General features: G+C 49.3%; 2 protein-coding genes across 2 annotated transcripts; one reads left to right on the forward strand and one right to left on the reverse strand.

Annotated features, from left to right (window-relative positions):
- Positions 1–2,342: 2,342 nt before the first annotated feature.
- On the reverse strand, positions 2,343–13,192 carry CCDC43 (coiled-coil domain containing 43). Its single transcript, XM_032202560.1, has 5 exons — positions 12,992–13,192; positions 7,387–7,474; positions 5,098–5,233; positions 4,364–4,422; positions 2,343–2,635 (listed from the first exon to the last, which is right to left on the reverse strand). The coding sequence occupies exons 1-5, from the start codon at positions 13,190–13,192 to the stop codon at positions 2,448–2,450; spliced, it is 672 nt and encodes a 223-aa protein (XP_032058451.1). The 3' UTR covers positions 2,343–2,447.
- Positions 13,193–13,507: 315 nt separating this feature from the next.
- On the forward strand, positions 13,508–25,279 carry DBF4B (DBF4 zinc finger B). Its single transcript, XM_032202561.1, has 13 exons — positions 13,508–13,621; positions 15,456–15,679; positions 15,779–15,813; positions 16,852–16,902; positions 17,495–17,596; positions 18,525–18,595; positions 19,160–19,196; positions 21,178–21,223; positions 22,048–22,164; positions 22,384–22,510; positions 23,197–23,306; positions 23,884–24,388; positions 24,983–25,279. The coding sequence occupies exons 1-13, from the start codon at positions 13,508–13,510 to the stop codon at positions 25,277–25,279; spliced, it is 1,836 nt and encodes a 611-aa protein (XP_032058452.1).
- Positions 25,280–26,045: the final 766 nt, after the last annotated feature.

Raw genomic sequence — 26,045 nt, forward strand, 5'->3', positions numbered from 1 at the left:
GCCGCACCTCGAGTCCTGTGTTCAGTTTTGGGCCCCTTGCTACAAGAAGGACATGGAGGTGCTCGAGCGAGTCCAGAGAAGGGCGACAAAGCTAGTGAGGGGCCTGGAGAACAAGTCCTACCAGGAGTGGCGGTGGGAGCTGGGCTTGTTCAGCCTGGAGAAAAGGAGGCTCAGGGGCGACCTTATCGCTCTCTACAGATACCTTAAAGGAGGCTGTAGAGAGGTGGGGGTTGGTCTGTTCTCCCACGTGACTGGTGACAGGACTAGGGGGAATGGGCTTAAGTTGTGCCAGGGGAGTTTTAGGTTGGATGTTAGGAAGAACTTCTTTACCTAAAGGGTTGTGAGGCATTGGAACAGGCTGCCCAGGAAAGTGGTGGAGTCACCATCCCTGGAGGTCTTTAATAAAAGACGTTTAGATGTAGAGCTTAGGGATATGGTTTAGTGGAGGACTTGTTAGTGTTAGGTCAGAGGTTGGACTCGATGATCTTGAGGTCTCTTCCAACCTAGAAATTCTGTGATTCAGCTTTCTGTCCACATCTAAGTTCAGTAGCAAGTTGCAGTTTGTCTTGCCCAGTTTTGGAACATGAGAAAAGGAACTTGTACCACCTGCAGGCTGCTGCCAGACCAGCTGAGGTGCAAGGAGAAGCATTAACACACACAGCTGCCCAAAACTTTCCTGTGGGAGGTACTCCAGAACCAAGGAGAAAGCGAGAACCAGCCAGCAATGCTGGGGTCAGAGCACCCCATTCCCCCGCTGACCCCCATCCCACTGCAGTGCTGCACACCGGTGGCAGCTGCAGGAAAACAACAACCCTGCAGGGCTCCACTGCAGCGCTTGAGGCTGGGAGAACCTGGTCCTGGGGCCAAGCCTAAGGCAGTGCTGCTCCTGTACAATGCAGCCAGGCTGCAGGAGAGGAGAAGGGAGGCATTACACATAGGAACAAGAGGAACAGCACCATGACGGCAACAGATATACTGAAATACTGCTGTTGGGCAAGAGGAAGGGAGGTTGCAGGACCTGGCATAAACCCGCCAGAGGGCAGGCTCCACAACGCTGCACTGCACCCCTGGTCGCCCCAGTTGCTGACCCCAGCACTCACAAAGACGCAGAGAGGAGCTCAGCTTCTTGGCCATCCGGCTTTATTATTCAAGTCCAGAGATAAAGCAGTTAGATACACTTGCAAAATAGTTAAATAGGATGCATTACCCTTTAATCAGACTGGTGCTGAGAGCAGGAGATAGAGACAGCTACCACCGGCTGGTCAGGAGCTGCCTGTTGCCAAAAGCAAACCTTGCAAGTGAACGCAGTGGCCAGAACACGAAGCAGCACAGGGGTGAGGCACAGCACTTCTGCGCCCCTGGAAGCACTGCAGGTCTTCCTTCACACACCAATGAGTGTACAGAAGTTGGTGTTCTCCTTACCAGAGGCAGGTGACCCTGTCACAAAGAAGGCTGGAAATGGCAGGTAACGAGCCCTTGCAGGGCAAGAGAAGCCTTCAACCCCTACATACAGCTCCTGAGCACAGCTGGGCCTGGGGAGCGTGACCTGCTGGTAAAGCCAGCGCATCCAAATCGCTTGCAGCCATAGCTGCTCAGCGCTGAGCCTGTATTAAAGCATTTGCCCTGGCAGCTAGTATAGAAATAACAGTCGATGTTCACCCACATGAAACATCGGGGAGCACCATTTTCCAGCTACCAGCATTAAATCTCAGAACAGCATAAGGACTTGACCCATTAGCTACTGCTCTAGCTGATACTCAAATCACTGTGGCATTTCCCTTACCAAGAGCCTGTGGGTGAAGCAGTCTCATAGCTGGAACTCATATATATTTCATACGATTTCCTTTCTCTTGCTGCAGAACAGCATTTGCCCTTGCTGAGGTCAGATCCAAACCCTGCTCCCTCAGCCAGAATGAAGACATAGCACTGTTCTTGGCAGCATACGTAAATGTATTTGCAAATACATTTTTCAGGCTAGTGTAAATTCACATTCACCCTGTAGCAGCATGTCCTTAATTACATGTCAGAAAGGGGCTTTGCTCTGTTCTCAAATCATACAATGCTGATGCTGCAAATCCTAGGCCAGCATGAGGATGCAGCCAGTTTGGAAGCCCTTTCCTACATTTCGTTTTGCTTTACTTTAAGTAGTTAGAAGTAAAATTGATCAATTTGAAACACAGACAATCACTTCACTGTTCTTTGGTACAGACATTGGCCACAATAACCGACTGGGACACTTGACACCACAAGCACATGGCACAATTTGAGTTTAAGAGGTGCTTGAAATTTCTTTTTTGCTAGGTTAAAAAAAAAAAAAAAAAAAAAAAAAGGAAATGCTTCCAGAGAACCAGTCACCAGCCACGTGCCCAGAATTTCTGCAGCTTTTTAAACACACACCATATTCTTAATTGATTTTATCGCTTGAGAGTCCAACTAGAAAACCCCAGCTATCGCTTTCGTTCTCCTTTTTGTGTCCTTTTCTTCTCCTTTTCCTTCCGCTCCTGCTTGGCTAGCTTATCCTTCTCTCGCTGGAGTTTATCTTGCTCTTTTTTCTTCTGAAACTCATCTCGCAGCAGCTCCCGTTCCAGCTTTCGGGCATTCAAGACATCCTCCACGTTGGTGTTTCGGAACAGCGCTGGTAGTGAGTTAAGGGCAAACAACATGCTCTGTCTGAGCATGCACAGTTCATCTTTTCAGCAGTATTTTGGGGCTGTACACTAGACACTGTTTTTAGCACATGGGTTGCTTTGTTTTACCTCCCCCTTCACCTAGAGCCGCACCTCCCATCAAGAGGGATGGAGGTCAGGGCCAAGGGGTGTCTGCTGTCACAGCGCAGCCCGTGGCACAGGAAAAGGCAGTGGCTGCATCAGCTCCGTTCTGCTTCACCCCCAGGTCCTGTGCTCTCCTGCTTCTTGCTGACGGCTGCACCTTGCAGGATCCCTGCCTTGCTGGGAGCAGGGCAGAGTTCTGCCTCAGTAAGCTCAGCCTTGATTCACCTAAGACAGATCTCAGCTGCTCATTTCTCACCCAAGGGCTCTGCAAAGAAAAGAAACCCTGCATGCCAGCAGCCAGCAACTCTGTAGAAAGTGCAAAGTGCAAAGAAAAGGAACATTTCTGACTCCCAATTCTCACCAAGCAGGTAAAGAATCTGGGAATAACAAGTGAGGAATGGAAAAACGAAAAGGAAACTCTGCTTGTTTTTCCAAACAGAAAAGTCACGTAGCTTAAACCTGTGCTTCCTAGAAAATGGAAAAAGCAAGTTCTTTCCTAGAAAATTCAAGTTCAAAACCAAGCCTGCAGGTTCTTTAGACTGATTTGAAAAAAAAAGTGAAACCTCTACAAACTAGAAGTAGAAAAATAACGTATTTTGGAAAGCTTCCTTGAGCAGCTTTGCTATAGCTGTATTTATGTGCATGTTTAAACATGTATGTACGTGTATGTATGCACATATAGCTGTGTCCATTATGATTACAGCTGACATCCCAGGCAGAGCTGCCAGCCAGCAGACAACGCATCCCGCTAGCTCTGTAACCATCAAACCAAAGGAAATGGCACTGCAAGGATAGTCCCACGCAGCACAGCTCTACCTGTCCTGCTCGCCATGGAGGAAGGCTGCAGACACAGGCAGAGGTGAGACTAAGGACTGCCACAGCCTCAGGTCATTTCTCCTGCAGGAACTAATGGTAAGCCCTTTAGGAATAACATTTGGAAGAGCAAGTGGGCGTCTCCTTTTCTGTCTCTTCCTCTTTTTCTGTCTCTTCCTATCAGCAATTTAGGGACAAGAATAATTTAAATATTCCACATTTTAATTCTGGGCCGTGATAAAACCTGCTTCCACCTTAAGCTTGCCAGCTGGTGAGTTCAAGGAAAGTCCCAAATTATTGCATTGAGAAAAATAAGAGATAGTTTGGTCCTTGTTCACCAACAAAGTTCAACTGCACCATGCCCTTAGGCATTTCTCAGTAATCTTGTTTCTATTTCACTTTTATTAGTTCCTGATATGATCTGGACACCACTTAGCATTAAACTAATGTTGGGAGAATTATCTTTATCAGTAGCATGTTCTGTGAAGCTTCAGAAAGGACAGGAGAGAAAAGGAAGGGATAAAGGAGAAAAAAATAAAATGAAAGGATCGGTCTTAGCTGTGCACACAAGGCAGTGGGGGGGGGAGAGCAGAAATGCAGATGAAACATTTAACTTCATTATGAGCAAGGTGAGGTTACATTAAAAAAAAAAATCACCAGCTTAAATGGTGGCCCTAAAGAAACCGTGAGCATCAACACCAATTAAAAAAAGGACAGGAAACTCACACAGATGCTGCCTTCCTTCCAAGGAGCCCAAGTCATCGAGAAGCAAAGGATACATTTCTCTGATCCAATATTTACTGCTGTCCCAACAGATCCATCCTGTTCATCGTCGCCAGTGAGAGAATTAAGGAAATATGGACATCAGTAACAAGCTTGTCTATCTAGTCACACTCAGATCAAAATACATCAAATAACAATTTTACCAAGCCAGGAGGAAGAAGCTAAAAGCTAATGTTGATGATCAAGGACAAGACAAGCATAAAGCCTGATGTTTAACTCCCCTCTGCTTCTCAAATGCCAGGTAAGATCCACTCTTATCAACTTTCTCTTCATGGAACAACTTGTTCTTCAGCACTATGAAGAGCTAACTTAAAGCTCTCCCACTCTACATTTACTCTCTCTAAAGAGGATCTTTTCAACAGATTTCTTGCCAGAAAGCAAGAGAGAAATTCAATACGTTACCTACCACGCACAGATGCTGGGAGCGGATTCACTCATCTTCTGCAATGCACCTAAAGTGGACAAACCTTACCCAGCCAAGCTGTGTTGGTGGGAGTGTGACAATGGTGGAGGACCGAACTCAAAGAAGTGTCTGCATACACGGCACTCCACAAACTAAGAGATTCCATGCTTTTTCCCACGGAAGCTACTTCACTGGGAAAAAAGAAGACTGACAAGTTCCTCCAATTCTTCCACTAGACACTGCAAAGATAGAAAGGCATTTCAGGAGATTTTTTATAATCATCGTCCTCCCAGGCACTCCATCTTGACTGGGTCAGGAAAAGGATATTCCTCCTCATCCGTCACGTTGGCATACTGGGCCAGGAGGGCAGCTTTCCTTTGCTTATCTTCCTGGGAGATCTCCTTTGGCTTCACTACAATCTTGGCCTGCTTCTCCATCATGCTGGCAATCGCTTGGATCTCATCTGGCAAGAAGAGTCAGAGCATCAGTCAGTCCCTGCAGATGCAGGCCACCAAGACCCAGCTGCTCCCTCCTGCAGCTCCCGCCTGTGCCTCCGCAGGCCCCCAAAGGCCTTGTCCTACCACCAGGGCCAAGCACGTTGCCCTCCTGCTGCCGACCTAAATGCGAAGCCACCTGGCCAAAGCGATTGGAGCAGTGGCTCCGCGCAGCAAGGAGGAGCTCCCCTGAGCACGCAGCACTGCCCAGGCACTGTTCTCCCTGGAGTAAGGGAAGCTTCATGATTCAACTCTGAAATCAATAGAACTATTAGCTAATGAAAATTCATTTCACCCCAAAGTGCATTCTCTTCTTGTTAAAAGAGGCTAAGTATGTTTATTTAACTATGTAGTTAACATCATGTTAAATAGAAATTCTGGGAAAAAAAGTTACTAACCAGTTTAATACTCTTTTTTCACCTAGGGAAATGAGCAGTTGATTAGCCTTTTAATATCACGCTGTCCATTTCTTAAAATGGCATTTATTTTTGACATTTGTTTGTTTGTTAATAACTTACAATTTTATTTCCAATGTGAAACTGGCAGCGTGTAGCAGCCTTTCTACAAGGGCAGGTTTCCATACAGGTTAGCTTTTGTGCTCAATTTAAAAGCTGGAAGATACACTCCAGGTTTTTAATTTCACACACTTCATTCTTCCACAAGAGCTAACACCTCATATGTATTTTCTAGAAGTTACAACCAGTAGATACTGACTCCGTTTGGGATGTATCCTTCTATGGAGTCACAGTGCAGTAAATCCTTACATTTCTAACAACCTAGCTCTAAGGACATATATTGCTACCTTCTTTCTGTGACAGGTGAGAAAATCCCTGGTTCACTGTGAGAAACCAATGGTATGAGCTGCAGGAGTCCAACAGCAACTTCAGCAGTTCCAGTCACTTGTCCGCAAAAGAGGGATTTGTTTTTTTAATACAAAGAATAACAGAACGTTTTCCTGTCCTCTGCTAAAGGCAAAGAGAGGCCAAGGACAGAGTACTTCAATGAATTTTCAGGGAAAGACACTTAACTGCGGTGTGCTTCAGCAGTTAAGTGAAACTCCAAGATTTAGACGAGAGAAGTGCTACTTAAATGCAGCCCTCATGACAAGGACTCACTGGGGAGAACTATTTCTAGAACAATATCAGAGATGATGTTCTGTCTGCACCTGAACTGACAAAAAAAAAAAAAAATGCAAGGCAACCAAAAACACAGATTTAGCCCGAAGGGATGTTACATTGTCACCCATGCAGGCTGGCAGTTAGGTCCGTACAGTTGGAAGACCCCTAACTGAACCATGCAGTGTGCTGAAACCTGCAAAACCTTTCAGCGTGACTTCCTTGTGCTCCAGAGCTCTGCTCAGTGACCAGAATATGCCTCCCCCAGCCAACAAGAACAAGACATTTCCACTCCAGAGCCAGCAGCCGAAGACAAGGGATGGCTTCAGAGAGGGTACAAAGGATTAGCAGGACTATATGCATTATTGGGAAAGTAGCAGCATTAGTACAGCAGCAGCCCAACAGAGCTTCCCTCCTGCAAGCATTTAGGGGAAAAAAGGACAGTATTAAGAGAAGACTTTGAAAGAGGAAAGTAAGGATGCTTTCCTGATGCCTGCTGGGGTGAGCAGCAGCACAAAGGGCTGCACAGCTCTCCGTAGGTGCAGCTGTAGTAGAGTAAAACTACTCACTTCCCAAATGAGCATAAACTGAAGCAAGCATATGCATTTTATACCATAACTGCACCTACCATTAGAGCCCTAGCTGTCATTGCTACATCATTAGCATTTAGTGGTGATTAAGCCTTTTTTTTTTTTTTTTTTTAAAAACAAAAGGGAATTTTAAAAATCCTGCAGAAAAAACAAACAACTTTTTCCTCTGCAGGATTCTGAGCCCAAAGAGCAGCAGAATGCTAGTGACAGCCAGAAGTGAAACTACTCAACCTCATTTTGTGTTTCAAGACAAAACAGTAAATAAGCATCCATGGCAATGAGAAGTGAGCCAGATCTGCAAACACATTAGCAGCATTGGTTTTAGGTCCTAACCAAGCAGACACACAATTCTCATCTTAGTAAAGCCCTGCAAAGTACTCATACCACGTGGAAGGAGACATGGAGCAGCAACACTACCTTCTTTTTTCTCTTTGGCGTCAACAATCTGAGATTCAGACCACTTCTCGACTACTTCCCTGCAAACATCGTTTAAGAGATCTTCTTCCTAGTAAGGGAAAAGAGACTTCTCAGTCTTGGAGCAAAGTTGGTCTGCTTTAAACAAGCATGAATCATATAAGAAGTACCAGCTGCAAAGAATCTGAACACCCGGCAATAAGCTCAAGCGATACAGTTTTTCACATGGACCCTACTTAATAAACACATGTAGGACTTCTGTTAACCTGTGGCAGCAGGACAAGGCAAGTCACGAGATGCACTCACTTGATGACACAGCTCAGGGTGAGAGCTCCGCACGGCTGCCCAAGCACAAGCACCACACCAGGAGATACCACATCATCACCACGCGTTACTTTTCTACCAGGTACGGCCCTAACAAATGCTGGTCTCACAGCTGCAGGCTCACTAGGCACAACAGCCCTACCATGACCGAAGAAAGGCGAGCAGGCTGCCATAACTCTAGCCAGCTACTGAGCAGCATCGTATCTCCTCCTGAGCCGGGCTGCAGGGATGCTAGTCAAAGACCACCTCCTCACCGACACTAATAAACGAGACTGGAGACGAGATGGGTCGGGCACAACATGGAACGGAACCCACTCTGGTAGTACTGGTAGACTATATCCTCCCACCAGCAACTAACGGACTGATACTGGCAGCCCCTTGACCTGCCTGGAGCATTCAACATGACTGAGAGAGGTGGCAGTGGAATGCACTTGGTCGCTACAAAGGAAAACCTGAAGCCGTGGGGAGAAAGGAAGCACGCCTGAGCAGCTGCACAGAAGTATTCCCACCACCAGGTCAGGTCCTTCATGCACTGCTCCTCCACCACTGACGCTCTCCCCACTGTCCACCTGTGGCTTCTCAGGGGTCTCACCAACAGCGTAACACGAGCACCAGCAGCAGACACACTGCTCTAGCTACAGCCAGGAGCGCCTGACCAGGAATATGCAGCTGTACAGCAGGCGGAAGGTTTCAAGGTGTTGTGGTGTGGTTTTTGTTCTTTTTTTTTTTTTTTTTTTTTTTTTTTTTTGCTAATTAAAAATAAATCACCCAACAGCAAATCTGCCCACGGCTTAGGAAAAAACAGCTGCAGAAAGTTTGAGGGGCTTGAGAAGGGTTAATACCAAATGGAAACTAGCTGGCCAGGACACAGGCAGCTGGGACTGAGCCATTCCCTCCTTGGTACCCTGGTGGGTCTGCTGAGCACATCGCAGGCGTTAACGTCCAGCTAGGTCCAGGCCTGCAGCTTCTTGCAGTCTCCCATACTTCTTCCTTCGGAAGCAGCGCTACATTTAGGCAGGGTCAAATTAGGCACCAAAGCAGTTGTGGCCTCTTACTAGACTTTTTCTACCACCCATGACCGCTGCTTACCCTATCTATGCCAAAAGCTAGCCCTAAATACTTGCAGAAAGCTTGATAACCTCTGCCTAGAAAAGAGTATCTTATAAAGGTGCATAATAACCAGGCCTCAGCTGTCCCTTTCCCTATCTCTCCCAGCTTGGCATGCAGTAACTGGCATTTGAAAGCCAATACATGAAACCCCTGCACACAGACTTCCCACCAGACAGGTAACAAGTTCACAATTCTCATCTCGAAAACTTGGCCAACAGGTACCTAAAAAACACCTCCAAGTTCCAGGACAGTCGCTGAAAACATTGCTTATTCAGCAGAGCAAAGCTCACCTGCATGGGGACAGCAAAAAAGCTGAGTTTTCCACAGCCATGGGACAGACAAGCTACAGAAACACACAAGATCTCTTCACCTTTTGCTGCAATACAAATAAAGAGTAACTCAGAGTGAAATCCTCCCACCCTAGGTCTACAACAGGTAGGCAAAAAATTCTGCATGTAACAGAGATGGCAGGAGAACACCACACAGTAATACCATTACACAAGTCTGCTGAGCACCGAGATCATGAGCACAGCACAGGAACAAGGAACAAGGACCCTGGCTTAGGGAGGAGATGCTACAAGAAGTGTGCAGGATACTTGGGGCTGTGAGGCTGAAGTGATGTGCAAACACAGAAATAGCAGAAGGATGAAGGGTTTGTGATTCACACCAACACTTGAAGTAGACAACTTGCCTTGAGTAAACCCAGAGGATGGGATGATGCCCAGTCTGCTAAGATCAAGCATAAGAACCTACAGACCCCATTCACACTGGGAGATGCTGCTCTGAGATCCTCACAGGCACACGTGCCGGATGAGCAGACCACACCAAGGATGATGTGCATAGAAACAACTCCAGTCCTCAGAGAAAAAACACAAGTTGTGAAAAGTTGTGAAAAGATAATAAACATCAACAAGGTTCAAAGACATGAAGGATTTGAAGCACTAGAAACATTCACAGTAAGAGGATCCTCCATGAAGGATGGGATACCCCAAGCACTGGGAATATGAGCCCACTGTCCATTTTGCCAGCCTTGATTTCAACTTTATATTAAACCAGGAAAGAAGGATGGGAAAGACATATTCCCCATGTGCCTGCTTTCAGCATGCAGGAAGATGAAAATCAGGTAAGTATTGACAAAGGAATAGCAGTAAGTAGGAAGGAAAACAAAGTGCAGAAGACTAATAATGATGGCAGATACCTGTGCCTTCTAATGAGGATTTGAGCAGTAAGAACAAACCAAGTATTTGTATACCAGTGTAGCCTACGTGGGGAGAACACTAAGATGAGCCATTTCAGATATCCCTGAAACATGATGAAGAAATAACTCAGCCTCAGAGCTGGACAGTCTTCATATTCCAAAAGGAAGAAACGGAAGACCAAGATGACAGCATGCAAATGGACATGAACAGAGCAACAGAAAAAGAAACATGATGGGACAGCCCAGCTGAAACCTTTACAGAAGGAAGCAGAGAGAAGCTCTGCCACATAGTGCAGGGCGTTTGCTATGTAACCCTTCTGTCTTACCGCAGTCTGGATAAAGACCTCTACCAGCACCGATTTCTGGATCTGTGGGAGATTCACCTCCCATGTATGCAACTGAAGAACAAACGCTACTAGTACTGGTGGAGTTCAGGTAGCTGTGGATGTATTTCATTCAATAATCACCAAACAAGAAATTATGTTATCTTAGAGGTCAGTACATACAGAGAAAAAATAACTATAGAAGATATACATGGACTGAGTGACCCAGAGTCTGTTTGGCATAAGGAGGGGAACAGAACGGAAACAGAACTCGATCTGAAACAAGAAGTTTGAATAAACTCAGGGAACTAATGTATGAGAGACTGAGGAACCCGAACATGAGGTGCAGAGGCTGCTCAAAATGTATTTTAGCAATGATTGTCAAAAACAAACGAAGAGATGACCTGGAATTTGTACACAGAACACAGAGAAAACAATTGTAAAGAAAGGCCCCAAATTAACCAAATGAAAGAGTGTCTCAATAATCAATAAAGAAATAAGCTTGGAGTCTAACAAATAAAGAAAAGACACACTGAGTAGAAGAAATAAAAAGGATGTCACAGGGTTCAAGAGGCAAAAATATATTTTACAGAAGTAGATAATCAAACTGACCTGGAACTTGCACATGAAGCGTAAGTCAACTGCAAGAGAGTCAACCCTGACTCAGAAGAGAACACAGAAGAAATGGGATTGTCACGAATGAAAGGCAGCCCAGAACTAGATGCACACAAAAACCGCACACCAGCCTTCAAAAACCGCACTGCTGACAGTGCGAGAGAAGGGTACCTCAGCAATAAAGAGAAAACAGGAAATATCAGAGCATGCTGCAGCCAGCTGCAGGGCAAGGGAAGGGCAACGAGCTACATACCTCCGCAGTTCAGAAAGAGCACCCAGACCGAAACACAAGGCCCACCCCAGCTGCAAGTCTGCAACCAGCACGGTCAGGCTTCAGAGATGGGCTCTGCCTTTGGCGATGAGAAGCAGCAGTCTGGCGATTACAGGTAAGGCAATTAACCTCAGCTCCAGACAAGGCTTTAGAACAGCACTTCCAAAGACATCTCACTCTGTCCCTAGCTCCAGAGGAGTTAGTGTTTGCTCCTCCTATTAGTCTAGGCACAGGGCTATGCTGACATTGTTAAACTTCTTTTAGAAACTCATGGCTGGTGCCCCACCAGGGTGGGGAAGTGATGACAGAACATAGTAAAGAGCCACGCTGAATTTTAGGAAAACTGGTTTAAAATGGCACACAGTCAGCTAACAGACGGAATTAAAGTTACCCATATTAACAAAAAGAGCTAACCCCTTTGGGTTTTATGCTCCTATACAGACGGTCTGGGGGGAAACCAGTGACAGCACCTGAGCAGACCATTACTTAATACAAGCGCGCACTTACTGCTGAGCATTTTATACCACTGAATATCCATTTATGCAACGTCCTGAAACACAAATGGTATAAAAGTCTTACAGCCCCCAAAATAGCTGACCATTGGGAAGAAACTCTTGTGAACTCTCCTAACTCTTTCCTGGCAGAGCAGGCAGGCACTGCCCATCACTGGAGGCTCCAGGCTCTGGCCAGGCAAGGCTGGCAGCACCTTCAGTCTCTCCCAGTCACAAATTCCAGCTCCAGTTGGATCCCAGGGACTGATTCCTGTACGACCGTGCTGTACTGGGAGAAATGAGACCTGTTTAAGGAATGTTAACAGCCTAGCACAGCTGTTGCTCAGCTGACAAGAGGGTGTTGAACACCACCTCCAAAGCCATGCCCTGCGCCCCTGTGAGCCACCAGCTCGCAGCCCAAGCCTCGTACCCTCTGCACCCCGGCAAGCAGCCAGGCCCTGCAGGAGCTGCAGCTGCAGCCTTGGAGCTGGCACCATGGTGTGAAGGAAGTACAGAATATTTGAATCGGAAGGGTCATAGAATCATAAAGGTTGGACAACAGCTCCAAGATCATCTGCTCCAACCATCCCCCCTGCCAGCATCACCCACTAACCCATGTCCCCAGGCACCACGTCCAACCTCTCCTTGAACACCCCCAGGGATGGCGACTCCCCCCGGGCACGCCATCCCAGTGCCTGACTGCTCTTTCTGAGCAGAAACGTCTCCTCATTTCCAACCCGAACCTCCCCTGGTGCAACTTGAGGCCGTTTTCTCTAGTCCCATCACTAGTTATCTGCCAGGTGCCACCAGGACCACCAAGCCCAACCCCTGGCTCCACACAGGGCTACCTAAAAATCGGACTGCGCATCTCAGACCCTTGTCCAAACACCTGAGCTCCGGCTGTGAGCACATCCCACGGGAGCCCATCGCAGTGCCCGATCTGGGTGCAGACCCATCCCCAACACCACCCTGACCCTGCCCCGTCCCAGCTCCACGCCGTCCCCCCGGGTCCTGTCGCTGTCCCCCTGCAGAGCCCAGCGTCTGCCCCTCCGCTCCCCTCGTGAGGGGGCTGAAAACCGCCACAAACCCGGGACCACCCCGGGACCGCCCCAACCCTCACGTTTCACCCCCGGCCTCACACCGCGACCCCACAGCCGCAACCGGCCCGCCCCGGCCGCCCGCCCCTCACGGAGCCCGGCCCGGGCTCCACAACCCGGGGGCGAGGGGGGAGACCCGGTCCCGGTCCCGGTCCCTCCCCTCGGTCCCCGGCCCTCACCAGGCAGGCGGCCAGCACCCCACGCAGCGCCTCCAGCCGCTCCTCGTCGCCCTCCTCCTCGCGGAGCAGCCCCGCGATGTAGGCGCCGTACACGGCGCGGTCGAGCCCCAGCGCCTCCAGCCGCGCCGCCAGCCACGGTTCGAAGCCACCGCCACCGATCCCCGCCGCTGTCGCCGCCGCCGCCGCGCTGGGCGCCGCCATTTTGCAGCGCCACCGCCACCGGCTGCGCGTGCGCGAGGGACCACGCGGGGCTGCACCGGGACCGGCACCGGGATCGGCACCGGCACCGGCACCGGGCTGGGCTGAGCCTTGCAGCACCGGATCCCGGCCCGCACCCCCTTCCCCAGCACCGAGCCCCGCCGCCGCTGTCGCCGCCTCCACCGCTCCCGGCTCCCCGGGCAGCCCGCGGCCCTCCGCGGCGCCGTTAGGGGCGGGGCGAGCGGAAATTTAAACGGCGGCGGCGGGGGAGAGCGGGGCTGTGCCGGGGGGCTCGGGACCGAGCGGAGCCTCCCCGCCATGGCGGGCCCCGCTGCCACCGGGCGGCCGCTCCGCGGGAAGTCCTTCTACCTGGACGTGCCGAGCGGGCGGGCGGCGCGGGACCTGGCGGCGGCCATCAGGCACCTGGGCGGGGTGAGCGGCACCGGGACCGGCACCGGGACCTGCCCCGCTGCGCCCCTTCTCGCTGCCGGTGCTCGCTGGGGTCCCCCCCCGGGGGCTGCCGGTGCCTCCGTGCGGGGTGAGGGGGGAGCTGGGGGGGGCCCGGCCGTGCCCGTAAATCCCCGCGGGGAGGACGGAGCCGGGCCCAGGGGCACCGGGCACGAAGCGGGGCCCGGGAGGTGCCCTCTGACCGCCGGGAAGAGCTTCTGTGCCCTGGCGGTGGCGGAGCTGGCACAGGAGAGGCTGCGGGGGCTCCTCTGGGGAGACCTCCAGAAGCCGCCGGGACCGGGCCCTGGGCACGGGCTGGAGCAGGGGGACCCGGGGCTGCCCTCCCCTCCCCTCCCAACCGTTCTGTGGCCCTGAGGTGTTGCTGCTTGTCTCCAGGCTGTCTCATCTCTCTCCTTGAGGCAGATCTTCTCATGCGCACCCCAAAGCTTCCAAAGTTCCTCAGTGCTACACCCGGGTGTAAAGTCTCTGCGTAGTTCTTGCCTCAGGATCAGGTCCTGGGGAGGCTGATGTATGATTTTCCTTTCTTTTTTTTTTTTAATCATCCGTTCATGCTTAACTTGCTGGTTTCCTTCTGCCCTCACCTGCATGTGCCATCAACTTCTGAGGGCTCTCCTCAAAGCCTCCTCCTTACTTAGCTGTGTGTTTTCAAGCCTGAGAAATGCTTGCTCCCAGTGGTTAGTGCTCTGCGTGGCTGCCACAGTAGTTGGATCTAATTTTAGCCTTTTGGCTGTCCCTCGGGCTTCTTATCAGGCATTGTCTCGTGTCACTTCGCTCTCTGAAGTGCAGCCCACCCATGGTGGAGTTCTCATTCCTCTGCTGCTGTGGAGATGCTGAATTCAAGAATGTGGTGCCCCTTCAGTGGTAGTATCCAAAACCTGTGCGTTCTTCGAGCACCAGGTTAAGAGCAATTAACTCTGACTTGAATGTGGGGCCTTAAATTTCACCTTGATGTAGGGGTGATAACACATCGAAGCGTTATTTGGATTGGGGTATTTTGAGTTTGTCTTTAATACCTTCAGGTTTCTTAATGTCGTGCAGTGTAAGTCACTGCTGTAGGGCAGCCTATAATGTCACTTGTGGCACTTCACATGTGTGGGTCTGGGATCCTGGTCCACAGGGACTCTGTAGGGCAGCAGAACTGGCTTGTTCAGCAGCCATGACTTCACCTTGTTCGATTGTGTGTCTTCTTGTGTGCCCCATACCTGTGTGTTAGTGCCCTGTGACTGCCTTCTGCTGCATTTCTGATAAGCCTACAGTTAGTACCCCAAATGAAGCATGTTTTCCACCTCTTAGTCTTCTACCTTCTGCACAAAGGTGTGCGTGTTTCAACTTTCTGGTTCCCTGGCGCTCTGTTCTTCACTAAGCTACTTGTCCCAGCTGTTTACTTTCTGCTTTCTGTTGCCAAAATGTGCTCTATTGTCCTCAGAACTGAGTGCTTCCAGTGTTGCATGATGTCCAGGTCTGTTTTCTCACCTGTTGGCTTTCTCTGCTTTGAAAAGTTGCCACTGCTTTTTTTCTGAAACCACTGCTAGAGGAGTAGGTGATAGCATCATGCCAAGTAAATCTCAGTTTGAAGATTCTCGTGACTATTTGCAGTTTATCTGTAGGACACGCTGTCTGCATATCATGGGTTCTCCTCCCTCTGGAAGGACGACGTACTTCTGAAGATAAGTACGTTCAGTAGCCCCTTAGCTGCAGAGAGGTTAAGCTAAAGGCAATAGATCTTGCTTAGCAGGATTCTTCTGACTCAGAGATGCTGGACAATTTTAGAGCTGCTCTGTTCTCCCTTTTTCTGCAGGTCACCGAAAGCTTCCTAAGCAAAGAAGTCAACTACGTGGTGTCCAGTAACAAAGAGGCCAAACGAGACAAAGCTGGGACACGGACTGAGAAGAGGAGCAACACAACATCAGAGGATGCAAAAGCCAAGAGCCCAATGCCTTCTACCTCCAAGGGGAATCATACCAGACTTCAGCAGAAGCCACCAGACAAGGTAAGAGCTACCAAGGTTTACGCCACCCCAAAGTTTGTCCCAAGGGATCTATAGAGTAGAACCTGAGACTGGTGTTCAAGGTAGTTGTTTCTGCTCTGAGCAACCATGTTGTGTGTTTTTTTTCTGCTCAGCCTAATCATTCATATTTATACCAATGTTCTTTATGGTATAAATGCATATCTATACCAATGTTCAATGATGCCTTTGCATCATTGTCTGCTCTAATGTGCATGTCACAGCTTTAATAGTAAGCAAATGATATCTACTCAAATGGTAGAGGAAATAGAGGGCTTGGTTAGCTTCCCAACAGAACAGGTAATCCATCCAGACACAGAGGTATATTTAGAAAGCACAGAAATGTAGGCGAGATAAATCCGCATCAGAAGTATTGCAGGCTGTGGTTGTGTGTGGACAGACATGGGTAAGGCACAGCAATTGCCGTGTGAGAGGAGAGCTGCAAGGGCAGCTTTCAAAAAGGGTTTTCTCTAGGTTCTATTCACTCTGCTGGAGCTGGGCTTTCTGATCAGCAGTGCTTGTAGCCAAAGCTCCAGTGTCCTTGAGTGCTGGGGCCTGCTGGAAGCTGTGGCCGTGGGCAGCAGAGATGTTGGCAGAGCCTACTACCCGAATCCAGGCCATAGGCATCTCTGCCAGCTGGATCTGGACCACTTGCAGCATAGCATCTCTTGGAGAAGCCTAGGCTGGTGTCAGGGGGTTCACTCATAGTATGTTTGTTCCCCACCCACTCATAGTGTGTTTGTTCCCCACCCTTGCTTGTAGCGCTATCCACTTGTCTTACAATACGCTTAACCTATTTCCTGAAATCATAGGCTATCAAACGAGACTTGCTTCCCAGAAAGGACGAGCAAGGATTGTTCTAACCCCTGCCAGCCTGTTGGCACGTGGAGTTTCAGAACTAAGTCTCTACTTCCTCTTGGCTCCCTCCGGAGCATTCTCTGCTGTTCAATAAAAGCCAAGCCTTGGCTGAATTGCTGCTTACTGTGGATATAAAGGGTGTCTGCGGTTTGTATTCCCTGGAAAAGCTAAGTCCTGCTGTCTTTGAGATGAAGTCTTGGCCAGATTCCTCTCCCCAGCAGAGAGCAGGTATCACTAGAAATTGTTATTACTGGGTATCCATGTTGTCCTCAGCTTGGTGCTGCCTGGCAGCTCTCTGCTTTAGCACAGTACTTGCCTTCTTTCTCTGCAGGCCCTGATCAGCAGGGGAAAGGAGCTGCTGCAGAAGGCCATGAAGAATCAGGTGAGCAGCACGTGGATAAGCTTTCCTGTAGCTGGGTATGTTCACAGCACTGCTGAGCTGTGCAGAACCAGTGCCAGCCACTTCTCCAGAGCCCCTCCCTGCTGACGGGAGCAGACTCTGGGGCTAGTAAAGGTATGAAGCTGTTGCTTGTGGCTCTACGGAAAATTATGCAGTGTTCCTGGACGCTGTTCTTCATGGAGCCATGTCATCCTTCCATGTTAGCTGCTTTCAAGGCCTGTCCCAGTGATTTGGTTGTTCCACATAAGAATTCTTAACGTAAGACCAACAGATGAATTCTTAGCCTAGAAAGAACTAAAGCCATATGGCTGGGGCAAAGGGCTCCTCTGGAGTCTTCACTATCACAGTGGCCAAAAGAATCTCAGTGCCCACTTAAGGAGTTCAAACTATAGCAGGGATAAAAATCTGAACTAGATGCTAGTTTTGATTTGGGGTAGGTAAAGCCATGAGTATGAGCCTTTTCTTCTGTGCCCTGATGCACACGTTTTAATAATACCTATGTATTGGTCTGTTAATCAGACAGCAAGATTAACAATAAACTAGAGCTATTGCTGCATGTACTGTGTGCTTTGAGCTGTACCTTGCCAAACCTCTCTGTTTGAACAGGACACCTGCAGTGGCAGCAGTATCCTCGCCAATGCTCGATTGTGGGGAGTCCAGATCTTGCACGTGGATGGTATCCTTCTCTGTATGCTGGAATTTAGCTTCTGGTAATCGGTGGTTTTGAAGGAGGATGGGCAGAAATGAGTGTGGTATGGGGGAAGGAAGAAATTGTGAGGAATATATGGTTCTTGAGCTATGCTGCACTGGTTAGGTTTGCACTTCAAAAATTTGATTAACTTTGTATGCATAGAACATGCTAGTGTCACATTTACAATAGCAAACACAGAGTATGTTGTAAAATACTGGGGCTGTGATTTTAGGAAATGTTAATAGCTCAGTCGGTGCCTGAATTTCTTCAAAGGAGACCACTTTTACTAATTGACCTGGAAGTACAGATCACCATAATGGCAGGACTTGGTTGTTTTTAATTAGGAAGTGCTGCTGTTTGAGGACCTGTGCTGGAAGGCGCTTCCTGCCTTGGTGATGAATGGGGAGAGGGTGATAGGAAAGACAGATGGTGAAACTGATTCTAATAATAGGTCTGGAGTAAAAGGTTCCTGAGTGTCCGATGACAGTGACATACAGCCTTGGCTGCGCTTGTCTGGATGTGTGATGGAGGCTGCTACTGTTAGTACCCCTTCCCGAGCAGCCAGCTCTGCTGAACTGCAGCAGTGTTACAAGTCTGCCATGGCTTTCAAATTCCGGGGTCTGGTCTGTATGCTGAACAATCCCTGACAGTGTCTCATTTCTGCAGAGACTCAAAGCCAGCCTCCAGCTCTGCTAAAGAGCAGCATCGGGTGCCTTCCCTCAAAATACTCTTTCTTATCTTGCTCCTGGGTGAATTACCTGTGTAGTAGTGATACTGTGCCAGGTGATGGCAGGCTCAGGCACTGCATGCTCTCAGTGCATGCAGGCAGTTGTACTTGCCCTGCAGTCAGTCCAGGGGGAACAGCTCACCTTCTCTTGCTGAGCTATGGCTCTTTGACAGCCCACCTCTACAGAAATGTTGTTGTATGCTCAACAGCTGCTGCGTGCCATCTCAGGATCGAGGAAGCAGAGCCAGAAGACAGAGGTAACTGACCTAACTCCAGCCCAGTTGGAAGTGCTTGGGATCCCTTGGTAGCTCTTGAGCACTCCTCCTAGCTCATCTAATGCCAGTGGGTTAGTAAGCAGGGTGACCTAGGTTTTCATTCAGCATTGGTGCTTTTGTTCATTGATGGGGATGGCAACAGTCAAAGAATTCTTAAAGTGGGGATAAAAGCAGAGAACAAGACAGATGGTAGTTATCAACCTCATCTGTAGCACAGCTAGTGCTGATTTTGACTTGTAGGGGACTAAGGGTTAAAAAATAAAATTGTATGTAGCTAGTGTACCGGCTTTCTGAACTATCTTTTAATGTATTGGAGAGGTCAGTGAGAAGGTAAGGCAGAAGATTAGAGAGTGGCAGCCTCATATTTAAAGTACCTTTAGGTAATTTGGGAGACAAAATAATCAGGGGGAGGTGATATAGTCTGCAATGCAAGAGCTGTGAAGTGGTGGGTGAGACTGCTGTAATCTCAGTTTGTTGCATCGGGATCAGTAATTACGGTTCTGCCTGCACTGGCTCCCATATTAAATGCATCTCTTTTTCCTTTAGGTGAAATGCCTTGCATCTGGATCAAAAATTTGCAAAGGTAAGTCTGGAAGCTGTGTTCCCCTTCACATTCAAATGTGGAGCTGCTTGAAGAAGCCTCATTTAGAAATTGAACATTTATCTGAAACTTCAGCAAAGCAAGATACCACAACTGTTTAAGGCAGTTTCTCTTGAACATTTTTTGTAACTCCTTGTCTGAGTCTAGCTACAGCCTCCTAATGCAGATGAGAATGTTATGCCTTTGATTTCAGGCAGTGTTTTTAAAATCCCATGAACAGTTTGCAGCTCAACTCCCAGAATCCCAAGGCACTTAAGAACTGTGCTGCTGGCACTGTGTGTTGAATCCGCTGGCTCAAAAGAAATTTTGAAGAATAATGCATCCTAGAGAGGAGAGCATGTTCCTCACAACCCACTCACTGCTGTTAGGCTGAAATCCGTTGTTGAGACACAATCTAGGGCTAACGCCCCCAAAGGAGGGGGGAAGCCCAGGTTCTCATCTGCAATTAGACAAGAGCCACTTGTGCCACTGGAATTGGCACCAGTGACATAATTGTGCCTATTTGTGACTTTTAGATTTTTCTCGTTGGAGAACATCTTAAAGCAGACTCCAACCTGGATTCTTTGTGGGACGCATAAACTATTTTCCAGTTTTGTGGGAAAGATGTGAAAAATAGCATGAAAAACTGTTGAGTAAGCCAGATTGTCTGCTGCAAGCTCAGAGCTCATAATTGTGGCACACTTTGAACTCTGCTTGGGGACTTGTGGTGACAGCTGAATGGTTTGTCACCATTCAGCACTCTGCCACAAGAGCTTAGGGCCTGCCCACCAGCCTTGGTTTTATCTAGGCCCCTAAATGTGGCCTTGCTCTCAGAAGTGCTAAGCATTTGACAGTATTTATGTGGAAACATTGATCCTGTACTTAAATAGCTCCTTTAGCAACATAACGGCACATTTGGTACAAGCTCCGGATGAGACTCGAGAAACTAACAGGTGGACTCTGCCTTTCTGGAGAATGAGGTTAAAATTTCTTCAGAGAAAATAGCACTGAGTTCCAGGATCACAAGAAAACAAAACACCTCACCCTTCAGAGGCAAGGAGAGAGAGAGGAGAGTGTTGGTTTCAGGTTCAGGCAGATGCTCAGCAGGAATACCCTAGTGTTCTTCTGTTTCTTAACCAGGTCTGTACTCAGATATGTGTGCTAAGCACAGTGTTATCACTTGTGAGTTGAACAGACCTGCAAGGCAAGAGGGGCAAGGTAGTTTTTCCTATCTTGGTCATTTGCCTGCCTCTGAAAACCTTTTCTCTGAATGCACTGCTGAGGCTTTTTTCTGCTTCCTTAAGATATGCCTCTGTACAAAACATAGCTGCTGTTTGACCTCCTAAGGGACCAAGCTAAGGCCAGGCACTGCTCTCTAGCAGAGTTCTCGTGGCAGGCTTGGCTCTGTATCACGTTGGTGTGTCTCCAGCAGCTCTTAGCTATTAGACTCAGCTGTCCTGGCCTGAGCCATTCTGAACTCTGGGCTGCTGTATAAAAGTCAGGGGAGAAACCAGCACTGGAAAGGCTGAGGCAGAGCACTGTGCTTATGTGACTGTAGCTGCGCTTTGTTTCTTCCAGACTTGTTTCTCATGCTTGGTGGCATGTTGCACTGGGGATGCCTGACAGTTCTTAAGATTCAAGTCCAAACTGGAGGTTTGGGGTTAGGCCACTGACTACTAAGGCTGTTGAGATGTTTGAGATGCAAACCTCTGGGGCTGGATGTTCTTTCAAAGGAGGAAAGACTCCGCTAGTGGACTGCCTGTAGGGTTTGTTCACCCTAGCGATTGCTCTGGAGGTGGGGGCTGTTGCAGATTTCCCAAAGAGCTGTTTGCTGGATCCTGTCTTAGCTGCACTTAGCCAGCACTTGGCACACATGGGTGTAAGAAGTACCGATGAGCTTGGCTCTGTAGCCCATTTCTGTTGAGGAATGAATGAATAAGTAGGGAATTTGGCCAGGGTAACTTCTAACCAGCTGTCTTTCTAGCAGGAAAACTGAAGCCCCCTTTTCTGAAGGTTGAAGACCAGAGCAGGTAAATGAGACCATTCTAAGTATCACAGCCAAACTATATTAAAACTTCAGGGCTCCCAGGGAGGGAATCTATTCCTGCTTTTCCTTATTGTTTGGCATTGAATATTCTGTCCCCAAGGCTTCTTTGAAGACCCTGTTACTCACCAGAAAGGTGACACTCTCCTAGAGGAGGCAAAGGGAGTTCAGAGAAATAATCTAGGTGGCTTGTGTGTCAGGGTGAAAGAAGTTGCTAAATGAGACTTGACAACAGAGTTTACTTCCTTGCTCAGATTCCGTATGTGATCCTTGCAGGTCACTTAATCTGTTTGAGCCCTCTGAAATGGGGAAGGAGATCGAGGCACATAAAGGTCAAGGCCTGTAATTTGATTACAGCATCCAGCACAAGGGGATTTGATCTCTGTGGTGTTTCTAACAACTCTGTAACTCTAACGGTATCCACAGTACCAACTAATTATTCTGAAGACAACATTTAAGGCAGCTACAGGGTCAAATATTAGGTTTTACATGCTGCTTGCATTGAAGTATGAGGAAGAGAAATGTGGTCTGGGAATTGAAGCCTTCCAATGCTGCAGTGTAGCTGAAAATACTGCACTAGCTGCTGCTGGCTAAAACATCCCCCCCTCAGTGCCGCTTACTGGGGATCCAGTTTAGTATTTCCCCACTCCAATGAGAAGTAGGAAGTCTCTGGAACAGCCACACATAAGGACAGCAGTGGGCAGTATCCTGTCATAACAGAGACAGTGCCTTGAGCCCCTCTGAGGGAAGGACAGCTCTCTAACCTTGCCATCACAATCACTGCCAGATGTCCTGATGTGCTTCTTTCAGGCAATTCCGGCCCTTCCACCACCAGTTTAAAAGCTTTCCCGACCTGAACTTCCTGGCACCCAAAAGTTCCAGCCCATTCGAGCCTCTGAAAAACCTCTCAAATTCTTGCAGAGCCAGGTAGGTTGTAGCTACTTCTGTGCAAGTTTTTAATCCTGCTGCCCTGCTGGCTACCAGGGCATGGAGAAGCACTTGTGAGTGTGGGTGAAAGGAGCACTGCTCTGGGTTAAACAGCTGTAGCTCAAAGGCAGCGCTGTGTCCCTGGCCTTGTGCAGGCAGCTGGGTGCCTGCTGCTGCCGTGACATGAGGGCAGGGAAGATGTTTGCTGTTACCTTGTAGGGGTGTGGAGGGCTGTCCGATGCACAGCAACGGGGAGAAGAGCCCCCAGTCCACGCCTGTCACTGTGCCAAAGAAGAAGAGGGGGTTTTGTGAGTGCTGCCGAGAGACATTTGAAGAGCTGCAAAAGGTAAAGGCTCCCCTGGGACCTGGCTCCTTGCAAAAGTTACAGAGACCACTCAGTGGCTTAGATGATCCCAATGTCCCTGTTATCAATACAAACCCATTTTGGAAGGAAGGCAGGTTTGTACAGCCTTTCTGGATGTAGTGGGATCTGCATTGTAGGTGAAAGCCATGGAATATCTACCCAGATTTCTTGGTCTGGGTAAGCTAGTTATGAAGATCAGAGCATGACATGCTCACTTCTGGGGCTAGGAGAGTCTCAGGGGTCGTCCTGTTACCTGAAGTGTAAGATGAGAACCCCATTCTGCAGCAGCTGGGAGGGATAGGCTGATTAAAAAGGTGAGAAGAGGTTTTTATCTCCTGCAAGATGCTCTGAAAGCCACATTGTTCAGCACAGCCTCTAGTGATAGACAGTACATACTTGGAATCTGCCTTTTTAGTAGCTGCTGGGGAAAGCTGTAGGCTGCTGTTAGATATAGACACAGCCTCCTCATCATCAGGTGTCTATGGGAACAGCATACTCGCTGTAAGCAACTGGGGGTAACAGCGTTGCCTACGTTTCCCAAATCTGCTTCCGAACAATGGCTCTATCTGCTGAAAAGACTGTGTGCCCTCTAGGCTGTGGGAAGTGGCTGTTACTACAAATTCTGTGAAAGGATGAGTGTTGCTAAAAGGGCTTTTGCCACTTTCCAGCATCTCCAGAGCCCCCAGCACAAGCAGTTCGCGCTGGACGACTCGCGGTATGCCCCTGTGGATCGTGTCATTTCGCAGCTCACCAATGACTTTGTGGAGCAGCCAGCCAAGTAAGTCTCTGTGTATGTGGTAACTCCTGGAGCAGAACAGCAGCACCATACTGCGTGGTGTGCTCACGGGAACAGGCCTGAATCACTGTGCTACTGTAGTACTAGATCTTAGTTTGTGCCCTGTGCCAGGGAATATGCCAGCATGGAGCTGAGGGCTGGGATTAACTAAAAAACCAACACGGTGTTGCTGGCTGGGCCAACAAGGCTTAGGCAAGCTGTGGGAAATGGTCTTTCTCAGTTTCTGTGTGTTCTTTGCTTCATGGAACTCCCTGTGGGCTTCTAGTGCCTCTTAAACTGGAAAGAACAGCTTAAACTGGAAAGAACAGACCTGTCTCCTCTGTCCCATGTCTGGCACAAGCCTGCTGCTCTGTTACACTCCTGTGCCCAGACCGTGGGCTGTTGGGCAGCACGAAGGATCTCAGCCTGCTCGTCTCCTCTGCCAGCAGCAGTATCGCTGTTTGCTGAGCCTTACCTGTCTAAAATTTCTTACTGCCTCTGCAGAAAATGCTTCATCTTGCTGGGGGGAGGGTGTCGCCAGGCCTAGGGAGAATGAGCATTAACGGATGGTTCTTTTCAGGGTGCCGCTGTGCTGCCTGACAGATGAACACTTAATGCCTCGAGCACAAGTTACTGGAGGAATTGAGAAGCTGACAGCAGAGCTGGGAAAGGAAAGCCAGCAGGCTGAGCAGGGTGCTGTGGATCTGTTTGATGCAGAGCCTGATCCTGGCCTGAAGATCAAGGAATGCTCCTCTGGCCTGCCCAGGGACAGGGTCAGTAACCCCAGAGAAGAGGGGAGATTGTCTGAGAACTGCTCCTTGGGGCTGTCTGTCAGAGCAGGACTCACTGCAGGGGTCTGCACTGCACGTGCTACCACGGAGGAGTTTGCTGTGGTGGGGGATACGGACTCAGACTTGGCTCCTGAGTTTGCCTGGGGCACTTGTGTAGCAGCCAGTCATGTCGGAGAGGCAATCGCTTCTTCCTCTGAACCTGATAACCAGCAGGTGCTTGGGTCTGTCAGCCATCTTCCACAAGCACTGCCTGTCTCCAGGAAACGCCAGCTCTCCTCCAGTCAGAGCACCCAGGTGGGAAAGAAGCCCAGGCTGGAGCTGGGTGGTGGCTGCTCGCTGTGTAAGCAGGCAAGCCCAGTGGGTGGTGGGATGGGTGTGCAGGGTGCAGGACAGACGCCTGAGCCAGGCTTGCCTGGTGTGGAGGCTGGCAGCTGGCCCCTAAGCACAAAGCTCTCCACCAGGCCTCATCACCCTCCTGTTTTGGATCTGTGCCTTTGTGGGAACCCTGTGGACCCTGCATCACAGCCAGGTTCCCTCGAAGCTCTGTCTGTGGGGTTTGATCCCACAGAGACTGCTGTAGTGAGCACTGTCAGCAAGCATGGCTGGAGCAGAGGGAACGTGAGTTCCCATGGGAAGCTTGGAGGGGAGAATGGAAATACACCCAGGAATGTGCTCAGTCCTGCTCTGGAGTCCACAATGAGCAAGAGCAGCTGTCCTGCTGGCCAGTCGCCCTCTGCGAAACTGCCTGTGGCTGAAGCCAGATGTTGCTGCTCCCTCTGTGTCAAAACAGGAGAAAAAATAGCCCCTGAACTACCCAGCCTCCCCAGCCACAGCAAGGAACAGACTCCGTGCCCTGGGCTCCTTCACCGTCTTCCGTGTAATACACAGGCTGATGATAACTTCAGAAAGAGTTCTTCTGAGTCAGACTGGGATGTCCAGCTGCTCTCTACACTAACGGGTGTCCAAGACAGCAGGATTCGGGCTGTGGACAGGGATTTGCTCCAAAGGACACATGTCAATGTGAGAGACAGTGGGTACGAGTCTCAGCTCTGCTCAGTCCTGAAGCAGAATTCAGATTTTGAGTGGGCAACCAAAGGTGACAAGAGCTGCCGGAACTACTGCACAGAGACCAAAGAAGCCCCCCTCCCTATATTTGAGACCTTTTTTGGCAGCTGGACAAGCTAAAACCACCTCCTGGCAGTTCTCTGGTCCCTTAATGGGAGCTGCAGAGTGGCTGGAAAGGGATTTAACAAGGCACCCTCGCTGTTAGGGCCAGCTGGGAGCTGGAGTGAGGATGGTGCCTGCACAGCCTCCTCCAGACGGCCTGGGCTGAGCCCGAGGGATTGAGATGTGCCAACACCTCTCCGTTGCAACGCATCCCTGTCCAGCGCTGCCTTCCCTAGGCTCTGACATCTTCTTGCCTGATTCCCTGGAGGAAAGACACCAGCGGCTGCGAGTCACAGCCCGGCTCCTTGTGGCTGCATTTCACTGGATGTGTGAGGAAGCACCACAGGCAGCTCATCATCCTGGCCTGGGTAGGGTAGGGTGACACGTGTCCTCCTCGTGCAGGCATTCAAATCTGAAACTGTTGGGATCTGCTGGGTGCTGCAGTGACTTCACTGTCCTCAGGGGCTGGGATCTTCTCTCCTCTTGTAGCTGGTAGCTTCCTTCTTTAACTCCTCACCAGGCTGCTGACGAGGTGGTCCGTCTCTAGCGGTATGTCTTCAGCAGGAATAGGCTCTTTGCCCCATTCAGGGCATGGCCTGTTCCCCCTTCCACGCTGTCTTTGGGGTTGCAGAGATGGGGAGGAGGAGGGCTGTGGCAGTGAGATCTGTGTTCTTGTGGTTTGGGGCTGCGTTGGATGTCTTGAGTGTTTACGGATGTTTGTAGCTGGTAATAAGCTGACTTTTTTTAAATGAACTTTTAAACTTTTAAATAAAGTGAAAGAGAT

This window comes from Aythya fuligula, chromosome 24 (genome assembly GCF_009819795.1).
Source record: "Aythya fuligula isolate bAytFul2 chromosome 24, bAytFul2.pri, whole genome shotgun sequence".
Classification (NCBI taxonomy): Eukaryota; Metazoa; Chordata; class Aves; order Anseriformes; family Anatidae; genus Aythya; species Aythya fuligula.

Bases quoted from the DNA above. Each gene is read 5' to 3' on its own strand.
- DBF4B (XM_032202561.1), top strand. From the start codon at position 13,508: ATGGCGGGCCCCGCTGCCACCGGGCGGCCGCTCCGCGGGAAGTCCTTC. The intron at 19,197-21,177 runs GTAAGTCTGGAA...CTGTCTTTCTAG, and splicing joins TGGATCAAAAATTTGCAAAG to CAGGAAAACTGAAGCCCCCT. The intron at 22,511-23,196 runs GTAAAGGCTCCC...GCCACTTTCCAG, and splicing joins CATTTGAAGAGCTGCAAAAG to CATCTCCAGAGCCCCCAGCA.
- CCDC43 (XM_032202560.1), bottom strand. From the start codon at position 13,192: ATGGCGGCGCCCAGCGCGGCGGCGGCGGCGACAGCGGCGGGGATCGGT. The intron at 7,475-12,991 runs GTGAGGGCCGGG...TTCCCTTACTAG, and splicing joins GGGTGCTGGCCGCCTGCCTG to GAAGAAGATCTCTTAAACGA. The intron at 5,234-7,386 runs GTAGTGTTGCTG...TCTTCTTGCCAG, and splicing joins CGCCAAAGAGAAAAAAGAAG to ATGAGATCCAAGCGATTGCC.